The sequence below is a fragment of the Heptranchias perlo genome, chromosome 2 (assembly GCF_035084215.1).
Source record: "Heptranchias perlo isolate sHepPer1 chromosome 2, sHepPer1.hap1, whole genome shotgun sequence".
Lineage (NCBI taxonomy): Eukaryota > Metazoa > Chordata > Chondrichthyes > Hexanchiformes > Hexanchidae > Heptranchias > Heptranchias perlo.
The window spans coordinates 5,943,569-5,959,178 of NC_090326.1; the positions used below are offsets into that span (position 1 = coordinate 5,943,569).

Here is a 15,610-nt window from a genome sequence, read left to right on the forward strand (position 1 = left end):
TCAGCCATGGCTTTGATTGCTCTTGGAGCGCTCAGTGCTGGTTTTCTTCGGCAGCAGCACGGCCTGGATATTAGGCAGCACCCCGCCCTGAGCGATGGTCACCCCTCCCGGCAGCTTGTTGAGCTCCTCGTCGTTGCGGACGGCCAGCTGCAGGTGTCGGGGGATGATGCGGGACTTCTTGTTGTCCTGGGCCGTGTTGCCGGCCAGCTCGAGGATTTCAGCCGTCAGATACTCGAGCACAGCGGCCAGGTAGACCGGGGCTCCGGCACCCACACGTATAGCGTAATTCCCCCTTCGCAGGAGCCTGTGAACACGGCCCACAGGGAACTGCAGTCCGGCCCGGGATGAGCGAGACTTGACCTTGGCCCGAACTTTACCGCCGGATTTTCCTCTTCCAGACATTTCCACAATCTCACAAACACTTTCACAAAGAACATCAAGGCAGCATTTGAACGAGTGTGGCACCAAGGAGCCCTAGTAAAATTGAAGTCAATGTGAATCAGAGGGAAAAATCTCTAGTGGCTGGAGTCATACCTAGTACAAAGGAAGATGGTAGTGGTTGATGGAGGCCAATCATCTCAGCCTCAGGACATTGTGCAGGAGTTCCTCAGGGCAGTGTCCGAGGCCCAACCATCTTCAGCTGCTTTATCAATGACCTTCCCTCCATCTTAAGGTCAGAAATGGAGATGTTCATTGATGATTGTACAGTGTTCAGTTCCATTTGCAATCCTTCAGGCAATGAAATAGTCCGTGCCCGCGTGCAGCAAGACCTGGGCAACATCCAGGCTTGCGCTGATAAGTGGCAAGTAAAATTTGTACCAGACATGTGCCAGGCAATGACCATCTCCAACAAGACAGAGTCTAACCACCTCCCCTTGACATTCAATGGCATTACCATCACCGACTCACCCACCATCAACATCCTGGGGTTCACCATTGACCAGAAACTTAACTGGACCAGCCACATAAATACTGTGGCTACAAGACCAGGTCAGAGGCTGGGTATTCTGTGGTGAGTGACTCACCTGCTGACTCCCCAAAGCCTTTCCACAATCTACAAGGCATAAGTCAGGAATGTGATGGAATACTCTCCACTTGCCTGGATGAGTGCAGCGCCAACAACACTCAAGAAGCTCGACACCATTCAAGATAAAGCAGCCCGCTTGATTGGCACCCCATCCACCACCCTAAACATTCACTCCCTCCACCACCAGTGCACTGTGGCTGCAGTGTGTACGATCCACAGGATGCACTGCAGCAACTCGCCAAGGCTTCTTCAACAGCACCTCCCAGGCCCACGACCTCTACCACAGCAGGCACATGGGAACAATACCACCTGCACGTTCCCCTCCAAGTCACACACCGTCCTAACTTGGAAATATATCGCCGTTCCTTCATAGTCACTGGGTTAAAGTCCTGGAACTCCCTTCCTAACGGCACTGTGGGAGAACCTTCACCACACGGACTACAGCGGTTCCAGAAGGCAGTTCACCACCACCTTCTCAAGGGCAATTAGCGATGGGCAATAAATGCTGGCGTCGCCAGCAACGCCCACATCCCATGAATGAATAAAAAAAAACAAAGATTGAAGAAATCCTCCCACACTCGCCCTTCTTATACCTTCTGGAGGATTACAGTGGGGCAATTGTGATTGGTCCATCTGTTCTCAATCTCATTGGACTGTTCGTTAAACTAATCAGAGGGTGGTTTTATTCACCAATCAATAATCAGCAATCAGAAAAGGACAGAAATCCCGGCCCCAATTATCAGACCTGAAACGTTTTTTGAAATTTGAAAAGCCCGCCAATATATTAGTGACTCCAGAAGCGGATTTAGTAAATAATGTCACCATAAGGCAAAGATTTAAAAATCTCTCTCCTTTTTCTCTGTTATTGCATATTTCCCATCACATCTTCGAGAATCTTTTACAATCCGGTTAAAATTCGGCATCATTCCCCGTACGCTATTAAACGGGCGGGAATAAAGCCCCATTTTGTAATGGGACAGATTTCTTTTTATTCGTTCACGGGATTTGGGCGTCGCTGGCGAGGCCAGCATTTATTGCCCATCCCTAATTGCCCTCGAGAAGGTGGTGGTGAGCCACCTTCTTGAACCGCTGCAGTCCGTGTGGTGACGGTTCTCCCACAGTGCTGTTAGGAAGGGAGTTCCAGGATTTTGACCCAGTGACAATGAAGGAACGGCGATATATTTCCAAGTCGGGATGGTGTGTGACTTGGAGGGGAACGTGCAGGTGGTGTTGTTCCCATGTGCCTGCTGCCTTTGTCCTTCTAGGAGGTAGAGGTTGCGGGTTTGGGAGGTGCTGTCGAAGAAGCCTTGGCGAGTTGCTGCAGTGTATCCTGTGGATGGTACACACTGCAGCCACTGTGCGATGGTGGTGAAGGGAGTGAATGTTTAGGGTGGTGGATGGGGTGCCAATCAAGCGGGCTGCTTTATCTTGGATGGTGTCGAGCTTCTTGAGTGTTGTTGGAGCTGCACTCATCCAAGCAAGTGGAGAGTATTCCATCACACTCCTGACTTGTGCCTTGTAGATGGTAGAAAGGCTTTGGGGAGTCAGGAGGTGAGTCACTCGCCGCAGAATACCCAGCCTCTGACCTGCTCTCGTAGCCAAAGTATTTATATGGCTGGTCCAGTTAAGTTTCTGGTCAATAGTAACCCCCAGGATGTTGATGGTGGGGGATTCGGCGATGGTAATGCCGTTGAATGTCAAGGTTAGGTGGTTAGACTCTCTCTTGTTGGAGATGGTCATTGCCTGGCACTTATCTGGCGCGAATGTTACTTGCCACTTATGAGCCCAAGCCTGGATGTTGTCCAGGTCTTGCTGCATGCGGGCTCGGACTGCTTCATTACTTGAGGGGTTGCGAATGGAACTGAACACCGTGCAGTCATCAGCGAACATCCCCATTTCTGACCTTATGATGGAGGGAATGTCATTGATGAAGCAGCTGAAGATGGTTGGGCCTAGGACACTGCCCTGAGGAACTCCTGCAGCAATGTCCTGGGGCTGAGATGATTGGCCTCCAACAACCACTACCATCTTCCTCTGTGCAAGGTATGACTCCAGCCACTCAAGAGCTTTCCCCCTGATTCCCATTGATTTCAATTTTACTTGGGCTCCTTGGTGCCACACTCGGTCAAATGCTGCCTTGATGTCAAGGGCAGTCACTCTCACCTCACCTCTGGAATTCAGCTCTTTTGTCCATGTTTGGAACAAGGCTGTAATGAGGTCGAGAGCCGAGTGGTCCTGGCTGAACCCAAACTGAGCATCGGTGAGTAGGTTATTGGTGAGTAAGTGCCGCTTGATAGCACTGTCGACGACACCTTCCATCACTTTGCCGATGATTGAGAGTAGACTGATGGGGCGATAATTGGCCGGATTGGATTTGTCCTGCTTTTTGTGGACAGGACATACCTGGGCAATTTTCCACACTGTCGGGTAGATGCCAGTGTTGTAGCGGTACTGGAACAGCTTGGCTAGAGGCGCAGCTAGTTCTGGAGCACAATACTTCAGCACTACAGCTGGGATGTTGTCGGGGCCCATAGCCTTTGCTGTATCCAGTGCACTCAGCCGTTTCTTGATATCACGTGGAGTGAATCGAATTGGCTGAAGACTGGCTTCTGTGATGGTCGGGATATCGGGAGGAGGCTGAGATGGATCATCCACTCTGCACTTCTGGCTGAAGATGGTTGCAAACACTTCAGCCTTGTCTTTTGCACTCACGTGCTGGACTCAGCCATCATTGAGGATGGGGATGTTTACAGAGCCTCCTCCTCCCGTTAGCTGTTTAATTGTCCACCACCATTCACGACTGGATGTGGCAGGACTGCAGAGCTTTGATCTGATCCGTTGGTTGTGGAATCGCTTAGCTCTGTCTATAGCATGTTGCTTCCGCCGTTTAGCATGCATGTAGTCCTGAGTTGTAGCTTCACCAGGTTGGCACCTCATTTTTAGGTACGCCTGGTGCTGCTCCTGGCATGCTCTTCTGCACTCCTCATTGAACCAGGGTTGATCCCCTGGCTTGTTTGTAATGGTAGAGTGAGGAATATGCCGGGCCATGAGGTTACAGATTGTGCTGGAATAGAATTCTGCTGCTGCTGATGGCCCACAGCGCCTCATGGATGCCCAGTTTTGAGCTGCTAGATCTGTTCTGAATCTATCCCATTCAGCACGGTGTTATTGCCACACAACACGTTGGATGGTGTCCTCAGTGCGAAGACGGGACTTCATCTCCACGAGGACTGGGCGGTGGTCACTCCTACCAATACTGTCATGGACAGATGCATTTGCGACAGGTGGATTGGTGAGGACGAGGTCAAGTAAGTTTTTCCCTCGTGTTGGTTCGCTCACCACCTGCTGCAGGCCCAGTCTCGCAGCTATGTCCTTCAGGACTCGGCCAGCTCGGTCAGTAGTGGTGCTACCGAGCAACTCTTGGTGATGGACATTGAAGTCCCCCACCCAGAGTACATTTTGTGCCCTTGCTACCCTCAGTGCTTCCTCCAAGTGGTGCTCAACATGGAGGAGGACTGATTCATCAGCTGAGGGAGGGCGGTAGGTGGTAACCAGCAGGAGGTTTCCTTGCCCATGTTTGACCTGATGCCATGAGATTTCATGGGGTCCAGATTCAATGTTGAGGACTCCCAGGGCCACTCCCTCCTGACTGTATATCACTGTACCGCCATCTCTGGTGGGTCTGTCCTGCCGGTGGGACAGGACATACCAAGGGATGGTGATGGAAGAGTCTGGGATGTTGGCTGAAAGGTATGATTCTGTGAGTATGATATGTCAGGCTGTTGCTTGACTAGTCTGTGGGACAGCTCTCCCAATTTTGGCACAAGTCCCCAGATGTTAGTAAGGAGAACCTTGCAGGGTCGACTGGGCTTGGTTTGCCTTTGTCGTGTCCGGTGCCTAGTGGTCCGATGCCGGGTGGTCCATCCGGTTTTATTCTTATTATGACTTTTCGTAGCGAGATTTTACAACTGAGTGGCTTGCTAGGCCATTTCAGAGGGTGATTAAGAATCAACCACATTGCTGTGGGTCTGGAGTCACATTTAGGCCAGACCGGGTCAGGACGGCAGGTTTCCTTCCCTAAAGGACATTAGTGAACCAGATGGGTTTTTACGACAATCCGGTAGTTTCATGGCCATCATTACTGATACTAGTATTTTAATTCCACATTTTTTTTATTCAATTAATTGAATTTAATTAATTAATTGAATTTAAATTCGCCAGCTGCCGCGGCGGGATTTGAACTCATGACTCTGGATTTTAGTCCAGGCCTCTGGATTACCAGTCCAGTAAAGATTCCAGCTCAATCTTTGTAAAATAAACAAACCACAAATTGTGGATTAACCCTGTTCACAGGAGCTGCTCCGGGATTTAAACCGGAGCCGAGACTCCTGGTGTTAGAAGTCCAACAGTGACAGGGCCTTTAGACTATTCTGCTCTCGGTGTGAAGTCCCTTTCAGGTTTGCTGCATTACAAAGGCTTGCGGTTCATAAACTGATACTACCGAATAATGAACAAACAAACGTGGAAAGGAGAAAGAAATGACTGAAGTCTAATCCACTGCCCTTAAAACGGCCCTGAAGCGGCAGATGCGGGAGAACGGGCGGAATATGAACGGGAATGAGTGGGTCAGGGACACGTTTTTAGTTATTTGGGACTAAATTGAACAGCGACACATAGATTATACCGGGCAGTCATTATGAGAATCTTCCAGATTTCAAGATAAATTACAAAAGCACGAGAGTTATAGAGAGTTAGTATCAAACTATCTACAGTAAAATGATTCCATTCAGAGGTGTCGGTACAGAGTCTTTCGAGAGACTGTGGGTGGCTCTTAAAAGAACCTATGTTTTTTCAGTTCATTGTGGAGTTTTACTTGGAGCTGGTGTCCTTGGTCACCGCCTTTGTCCCTTCCGACACGGCGTGCTTGGCCAGTTCTCCGGGCAGCAGCAGACTTACAGCGGTCTGGATCTCCCGGGAACTGATGGTCGCCCGTTTTGTTGCAATGGGCCAGGCGGGAAGCCTCACAGCCCTGTGCTAATAATGATGTGGAGATGCCGGTGATGGACTGGGGTTGACAAATGTAAGGAATCTTACCCAGGACTATAACCTATGCTAATAAGGGATGGGTGAGGACTGATTGTGATTGGGTCAGTGGGAGTGATGTCACAACGTTTTTAAATTCTAACTCTCTGATTGGTTTCGTCAGCTATCCAATCAGGTTTAGCACCTGCCACCAATCACAAACACTCTCCCACCGCCCATTGTCGGGTTTCAGCAATTTGTTCCGAACTGTTGCAGTTCTGCTTCCGGCCAGTAGATGTCCCCAAAAGCCGGGACAGTGAAGTTTGCAGATGGGAGAGGGACAGAAGATAAACTCATTCTTCACATTATATTGCACGGGTGGGATTTCGGAAAACTGGGATTGGAGACGAGCTGTAAGTACATTTTGTTAGACAAAACATTAGTTGTAATGCTGTGTTAAATTCTTGTAATTGATTCAGTGTGTATAGTCAATACCGAGGAAGACTGCGACAAAATAAGCTTGCCGAACGACCGTGTAAATGTCCATTGAATTTCAATATAAAAAGGTTAGGGTTAGGGTTAGGTTGGTGCATTTTGCTAGGGGGAATAAGGAGGCTCCATACTGCTTGGAAAATAAGAGTCTAAATGGGTTAGAGGAGCAATTTAAATCGTGTGCTGATCAATCAGAAATACTGCGCAATGTACAGTGAAATACGATGGGGCAAAATCACAACTATCGAATGAGTTAAAAAAAACTTTATTATGAATCAATTGTCTTCAATTTTCACTATCAAAGTGTGCAAAAATACGAGAGTAGAAGTTACAGACCGAAACTTTCCTCACATTGCACATTGTCCTGTTTCTGTAACCACGGCAGATAATGTGAATTTGTTCCCCTCTTTACAGTTCTCGCTTAAGTCCAGTAGAGTTCAGTATCTGGTACTATGCATGAGTGCAGGATTCATTCTGTACCTGCCAGTCTCTGGTACTGAGTGTGAGCATGGAGTTTATTCAGTATGTCAGTCTCTGGTACTATATATGGGTCAGGGATTGATTCTGAATCTGTCATTCTCTGCTACTTTATCTCAGTGTGGGATTCATTCTGTAATTCAGACCCTGAGACAATGTGCAAGTCTGGATTCATCCCGTATTCTTATTTCAGTTTACAGTATCGTATTTGAAACTGTATCTTTAATACTTTAAAGTATATACAGTTTTTCGTCGAGTATTTAATTTGTAAATATGGATACACTTTTCGATTTTCTTTAATCAAACAACGTGTGTGAATTTTGGAGTAGTGTTACATCTTAATCTCTGAACTCTATTGTGAATGATAATGTAGCTTTCAATCTGTTCACGGTGAAATTATTTGACTGGTTTATAATGTGTACAATAATGGAATTGATAATGTATCTATCAGTCTGATACTGTATGAGATTTTTGGACTGGTATGTAATATGTAGCTCAGTCTGTGCTAATAGAATTTATACTGTATCTTCCAGTCTGATCATTTATGAGATTTTTGAACTAGTTTGTAATGTGTAGTTCAGTTTGTACCAATTGAATTGATATTGTACATTTCAATATAATACTGTATGAATATTTATAGAATCATAGAATCATAGACGTTTACAACATGGAAACAGGCCCTTCGGCCCAATATGTCCATGTCGCCCAGTTTATACCACTATTTAGAAGTGTATATACTATGTAGCTCAGTCTGAACTAATGGAATTGATACTGTATCTTTCAATCTGATGCTATGAGATTTTTGGACTGGTATGTAATGTGTAACCCAGTCTGCAGTAACATGACTGTGAAATTCAGTCTGTATCTGTCTGACTGTGGTACTGTGTGTGAATCATTCTGTATCTGTCTGACTGTGGTACTGTGTGTGATTCATTCTGTATCTGTCTGACTGTGGTACTGTGTGTGAATCATTCTGTATCTGTCAGTCACTGGCACTGTGTGTGATTCATTCTGTATCTGTCAGTCACTCGTTCTGTGTGTGATTCATTCTGTATCTGTCAGTCACTGGTACTGTGTGTGATTCATTCTGTATCTGTCAGTCTCTGGTACAGTTTGAGTGTGGGATTCATACTTTACCTGACAACTCTGGTTCTTTATGAGAGTTGGGATTAACTCGGTATCTGTAATTCCTTGGTACTGTATGTCAGTGTGGCGATTCTGTATTTGTCATCTCTGGTACCATATGTGAATGTGGGATTCACTATATGTCTGTCAGTCTCTAGTACTGTATGTGAGTTTGGGATTCATTCTGTGTCTGGGTGTCTAAGTTTTTTTAAGAGATGAGAGCAATGTAAAAGGAGAGTCCGAGAGCGAGAGGAGAGACCGAGATGTGAGCGTAGTTTAAAAGAAGAGTCCGAGAGCGACAAGAGAGTCAGAGAGGTGAGGGTCCTGAATCTAAATAAAGGAAATTACGAAAATATGAGGTGTGAGTTGGCTATGATAGATTGGGGAACTTTACTAAAAGGGATGATGGTGGATAGGCAATGGCTAATATTTAAAGAACGTGTGCAGGAATTACAACAATTATTCATTCCTGTCTGGCGCAAAAATAAAACAGGAAAGGTGGCTCAACCGTGTCTTACAAAAGAAATTAGGGATAGTATTAGATCCAAAGAGGAGACATATAAAATTGCCAGAAAAAGCAGCAAGCCTGAGGATTGGGAGCAGTTCAGAATTCAGCAAAGGGGGACAAAGAGATTGATTAAGAGTGGGAAAATAGAGTATGAGAGTAAACTAGCAGGGAACATAAAAACTGACTGTAAAAGCTTCTATAAATATGTCAAGAGAAAAGGATTAGTGAAGACAAATGTAGGTCCCTTACAATCAGAAATGGGGGAAATTATAATGGGGAACAAAGAAATGGCAGAACAATTAAACACATATTTTGGTTATAAGACCATAAGATAATAAGAGATAGGAGCAGGAGTAGGCCATTCGGCCCCTCGAGCCTGCTCCGCCATTCAATGAGATCATGGCTGATCTGATTTTTACCTCAACTCCACTTTCCCACCTTTTCCCCATATCCTTTGACTCCCCTGCTGATCAAAAATTTGTCTAACTCAGCCTTGAATGTTTTCAATGACTCAGCCTCCACAGCTTTTTGGGGTCAAGAATTCCAAAGATTCACGACCCTCTGGGAGAAGAAATTCCTCCTCATTTCCATCTTAAATGGGCAACCCTTTATTCTGAGACTATGCCCCCTAGTTTTACATTCCCCCATGAGGGGTAACATCCTCTCAGTGTCTACTCTATCGAGTCCCCTCAGAATCTTGCATGTTTCAATAAGATCTCTTCTCATTCTTCTAAACTCCAATGAGTATAGACACAACCTGTTCAATCTACTCCAATGAGTATAGACCCAACCAGTTCAATCTTTCCTCTTAAGACAACCCTTCCATACCCGGAATCAACCTAGTGTACCTTCTCTGAACTGCCTCCAATGCAAGTATGTCCTTCTTTAAATAAGGGCACCAGAACTGTACGCAGTACTCCAGGTGTGGTCTCACCAGCACCCTGTACAGTTGTATCATGACTTCCCTGCTTTTATACTCCATCCCCCTAGAAATAAAGGCCAATATTCCATTTGCTTTCCGGATTACCTGCTGCACCTGTATGTTGACTTTTTGTGTTTTGTTTACGATCCCTCTTTACCACAGCATTTTGTTTCTGTCTTCACAAAGGAGGACACAAATAACCTCCCAGAAATGTTAGGAAACCAAGGGTCTAGTGAGCGGGAGGAATGGAAGGAAACCAGTATTAGTAAAAAAAAAGTGCTAGGGAAATTAATGGGGCTAAAGGCTGACAAATCCCCAGGGCCTGATAATCTACATCCCAGAGTACTAAAGGAAGTGGCCCTGGAAATAGTGGATGCATTGGTGATCATCTTCCAAAATTCTACAGACTCTGGAACAGCTCCTACAGATTGGAGGGTGGCAAATGTAACCCCACTATTTAAAAAAGGAGGGAGAGAAAAAAACAGGGAATTACAGACAAGTTAGCCTAGCATCACTAGTGGGGAAAATTCTAGAGTCTATTATCAAAGATGTGATAACAGAACACTTGGAGGCCATTAATGGAATTGGACAAAGTCAGCATTGGTTTATGAAAGGGAAATCATGCTTAATAAATCTACTGGAGTTTTTTGAGGATGTAACTAGTAGAATAGTTAAGGGAGAACCAGTGGATGTGATGTATTTGGATTTTCAGAAGGCTTTTGATAAGATCCCACACAAGAGGTTAGTGTGCAAAATTAAAGCATATGGGATTGGGGTGAATATATTGGCATGGATTGAGAATTGGTTGACAGACAGGAAACAGTAGAAATAAATGGGTCTTTTTCCGGGTGACAGGCAGTGACTAGTGGGGTACCGCAGGGATCAGTGCTTGGGCCCCAGCTATTCACAATACATATCAATGATTTGGATGAGGGAACTAAATGTAACATTTCCAAGTTTGTAGATGACGCAAAGCTGGGGTGGAATGTGAGCTGTGAGGAGGATGCAAAGAGGCTCCAATGTGATTTAGACAAGTTGGGTGAGTGGGAAAGAACATGGCAGATGCAGTATAACGTGAATAAATGTGAGGTTATTCACTTTGGTTGTAAAAACAGAAAGGCAGATTATGATCTGAATGTGATAGATGGGGAAAAGGGGAGGTGCAACAAGACCTTGGTGTCCTTGTACACCAGTCACTGAAAGCGAGCATTCAGGTGCAGCAAGCAGTTAGGAAGGCGAATGGTATGTTGGCCTTCATTACAAGAGGATTTGAGTACAGGAACAGGGATGTCTTACTGCAGTTATACAAGGCCTTGGTGAGACCACATCTGGAGTATTGTGTGCATTTTTATTCTCCTTATCTGAGGAAGGATGTCCTTGACATGGAGGGAGTGCAACAAAGGTTTACCAGACTGATTCCTGGGATGGCAGGACTGACGTGTGAGGAGAGATTGGGTCGACTAGGCCTATATTCACTGGAGTTTAGAAGAATGAGAGGTGATCTCATCGAAACATCTAAAATTCTAACAGGACTAGACAGACTAGATGCAGGGAGGATGTTCCCGATGGCTGGGGAGTCCAGAACCAGGGGTCACAGTCTCAGGATACGGGGTATGCCATTTAGAACTGAGATGAGGAGAAATTTCTTCACTCAGAAAGTGGTGAACCTGTGGAATTCTCGACCACAGAAGGCAGTGGAGGCCAAGTCATTAGATATATACAAGAAGGAGATAGATATATTTCTTAATGCTAAAGGGATCAAGGGATATGGGAAAAAAGTGGGAACAGGATTAGACGATCAGCCATGATCTTTTTGAATGACGGAGCAGGTCTGAAGGGCCGAATGGCAGACTCTTGCTCCTATTTTCTATGTTTCTATGTCTCTGGTACTGTATCTGAGTGTGAGGTTCATTCTGTGTCTGTATGTAATTATTCTCTCAGATTACACTATGGCGTTCAATACTGTAGCTTTAATATCTTAATGTTTAAATAGTTTTTCTCATTATTCAATTGGTAAATATGGATAAATTTTAGAATTTGATGCTATAGATTTTAATCAGATAATTTGTGTGCTTTTTGGACTGGAATTAAATCTGTATATTTGTGAGTACGAATGTGAATGATAATATATCTTTCAAACTGATATGGTGACATTTTTGAATTGTTATATAATGTGTAGCTCATTCTGCACCAATGGAATTGATACTGTATCCTTCAGTCTAATACTGTAACGGATTTTAGGACTGGTATATAATGTGTTTCGCAGTCTACACTAATAGAATTAATATTCTATCTTTACATCTCCTGCAGTGAGTGTGTTCTGAACTGGTATCTAATTTATTTCTCGGGTTACATTTTCTTTCAGCATTTCTCAATCTGATATTGTAGATGAGTTTTGGACTTGTAGGTAATTTGTATCTCATGTTGCAATATTCGGATGGATACTGCATGTATTAAACTCACGTGTGTGGGAGTTCTGGGCTAGTATTCAATTTGAATCTCGGGCTACGGTGTTGGGAAATAATTCTGTACCTTTCAATTGGGCACCATGTGTGATTTCTATCTGGTATTTAATTGGTAGCTAATGTGCCTCTATTGTGAGATTGACACAGTGTCTTTCAATCTGATAGTGTGATCTTGGACTGGGATTTTTGTATCTACCTGTCAGCGGTACTGAGTTCGGGTGAAATGCAAACAGTGTCTGCCTCACCTACTCTGTTTGACTGTTGGATTGAAAATGTGTCTCTGGAAATTAGGATCAGTGTGGGACTAAATACTTCTGCAGTCTGAGACTGTGGAACTGATGACCTGACTGTGTCTCTGTGCTCTGTGTGAGTGATAATGTACCTACTGTGTGTGAGAAGGAGCTGGCTGCACTGTTCCTTGTGCTTCGGGTGGAGAAAACATCACATTTATTCTGGGATCTTAAAGTATTTACCTGTTGGAAGAAAATTATCTCTTGTAACTCAAGAAATGGTGAGGTAGAAAATACAAAATTGATCAGTTTAATATCTGTTAACAACCATTTTAATATCCACAAATGAAAACCATCTCTACAAACAGTGTCGGTGTCTGACTCCACTGCAGTACTGCAGCACTAAGCTTCTGCATACCAGGTGTGTTGGGCTGTTTTACAACAATTTAGTGACATCCAGACAGAAACCAAACCCCTGCACTGATCCATGAATGGGACGACCCAATGGTGCGGGGACCTATGTACAGGTCAGGTTTCTAATCCCCTCTCCATGGGACTAACCGTTCAACCGAAACCAAACAGCCGCTGTTTAAAATGTGTCCTTCACACTTCTCACCTGATGTAAGGAATCTTACAACACCAGGTTATAGTCAGGAGATAATCTCCGAAAGCTTGTGATTTTCAAATAAAACTGTTGGACTATAACCTGGTGTTGCAAGATTCCTTATATTTGTCCACCCCAGTCCATCACCGGCATCTCCACATCACTTCTCACCTGATGCCTGCAATAGATGCTCTTTGTATAACTCCCCACATCCTTAATGTCCGTCTGTATTTCCACTCTTCACTGTCTAATAACAAACAGGGTGAGACTGGAACTGAACCAGGAGCATTCACTGCTGGCCCTGGGGAGAGAAAGCAGCAATGATTTTAAATAGCAGGTTCTTCCCATTCTGTCTCCCTTCCCCTGGACACACCCTGGACACACAGACCCAGAGTGGCCTCTCCCTTCCCCCTCTCACTCCATGTTCCGGGACCAGTTCCTGATCCACTCCGCCTCTTACAAACAGCCCCCAGACTCCCCCTGCCCTTCCCCCGGACTCAATGGCGATCTCTGAGCCCATCTGCGGACACGGTCCCGGAGCGATGAGCTGCTGTAACGAGGCTGCTCTTTGCTCCCTTCCCCCGGGGGCCGTGATCTCTCCATTCCCGGCTGTTTTAAACCATTTCTTCCGCTCACTGAGGGAATTGAGCCCAGGGGCAGAGCTGGGGGAGGGGAGCGCGCATGCGCACTTCTGCTCACTAACACCCAGCGCTGGGAGGGGTTCAATCACGCATGCGCAGATATCTGCTTTAATTCAGATTAAAATCGATGGAAACTTTCCCCAGTTGGAATTTTTCAGATTCTGAGCAAAGGAACTGAGACTGGGGGAAAGGTCAGAGGGAATGGGGTCACAGACAGAGCAGGAACAGGTCCCGGAATGGAAAACAGATGGGATTCCACCAGTGCCCAACGCTGGAATCCAGACTGACTTTACAATCTCTAACTATTAAACTAGATGTTTCCATCCCTGCTGTTTCTCTCGGTATCTTTTGATGGTAAAGAGTCTTTCATGGATAAAGTGGGCGGCTGTGAAATGAGCCAATGGGTTCTGTTCATTCTTGGCCCCTTTACTGATAAAGTAACGTGTGAGTCCGAAACTGGAGGAAGGATTTCTCAAACCAATCCTGGAGAAACGTGGGAGGAAAGTGGGAGTCGGTGTGTTTGTAGCGACCGTGCAGGATTAATATCAGACAAAACAGTCGCAGATTAATTTAACCGGAGTGAAACTCTCGATCACTGAGAATAATACCGAACGGTCCTGAGTTGCAAGGTTTGCGAGGATACAACATGCAAAAGAGGGTTAAATATGTGACTTTTTCCTCACTCCATTACACTGTCCCTGAGAGTGGGATTAATAACGTGTCTGTCTTTGAAATAATATCAGTGAGAGATGAGACTGCATCTTCTGTCACTCCAGTGTGGAATCGCAATTGGAATGGAATATTTCCCAATTTGTTACTGGGTGAAAACAGGACATTACAGGTCAGTTTCTCCCTCTTGAAGGTGGGCGTGGTACAGATATATTGATAGGAAGTGTAAGGCTGATACTGTGTCTGTATCTCTCTCTACTAATGTAAACGAAGATGTGATGTTGTTACTGACCGTAATATGGACACACTGCTAGAAAGTGAAAGAATGAATCTGTGTCTGTGGACAGACCTCCGGTGCTGTTGGTGAGACGGTCACTGTCCCTTCTAGTACGTATGAGCCGGACTGACGGTGCATTTATTCGTCTCCAGTCCTCTAAGGAGAGGTGGAGACAAACAGCCTGTAACTGTCTGACACTGTACTGTCTGTGAGTGTTGAATTTATTCAGTAACGAGCCGTCTCTGGGTGTTGAGAATGGGATGGATAGGACACCAGTTACTATTATCTGTCAGTCCGTTTAGGAGGAGAGAGAAACACAGAGAGAGACTGGAGGAGCCCAGAGCGAATAATTTGTACTTCCATCTTAACCATATTTCTGTGTGCGAACAATATAATAATTTAAAACCAGATATGGATTATCACAGCCACAGCTGTGATTGGCTCCTGTCCTGAATCTGAGAACCAGACACTGTGAGGAGCGCCGGCCTCAGAGTGTTTAACATTTACTGAGCTGGGAAACTACAACTAACCCCCGAGAATCCGCAGCTCAGGCCGAGCGGGGAGGAAAGCCTGTCCCGGGAATTGTCAATCTGGCGAACAGTTTGTCCCGTGAATGTGCAGATGTGAATATTGTGTAAGAGAGAGTGTGTTAAAGGGGCGGGCGGGTTAGATTAATGTCACTGTGTTTGTGTGTCCGGTCTCATCGCCGGATTTCCGAGTCCCTTTTGTGAATTTTTTTTTAAAATCCCCGTCAAACGATCGCCCTGCTGTCCTGCAGAGTCTAGAAGTGAACATTTAACGTAATGTTTTAGTTCAATTCAAGATTTCAGCAGAAAAGCAGAGATCATGTCAGCGATCGGGTGAGAGAGCGCGATCAGTGCAGCAATGAAACGGGTTTAAATCGAAACTGGTGCTTTTAATTCCAGTGAAAGTTTTTCGACAGCAAACATTCCGATGTTGGAGATAGGAAGGGGCTAGTCTGGGAATCTGGAGTGCCTGATTTTAATTGGAATCGGGAGTTTAAGAGGAGAGAGAAACACAGAGAGGCTGCAGGAGCCGAGAGCTGACAGCAGGTTGTCTCCGCCCCGTCCGCTCTGTGCCTTTAAGTTGCTCTGTGCCGCCGCCTCTTGTTTCATTTCTGACCCAGCTCA

At 45.4% G+C, this 15,610-nt stretch overlaps 1 protein-coding gene across 1 annotated transcript; it reads right to left on the minus strand.

Moving 5' to 3' along the window:
- Window positions 1-402, minus strand: LOC137331674 (histone H2A.J-like). Its single transcript, XM_067995628.1, has one exon. The coding sequence runs from the start codon at window positions 400-402 to the stop codon at window positions 1-3; it is 402 nt and encodes a 133-aa protein (XP_067851729.1).
- Between the last annotated feature and the right edge of the window lie 15,208 nt (window positions 403-15,610).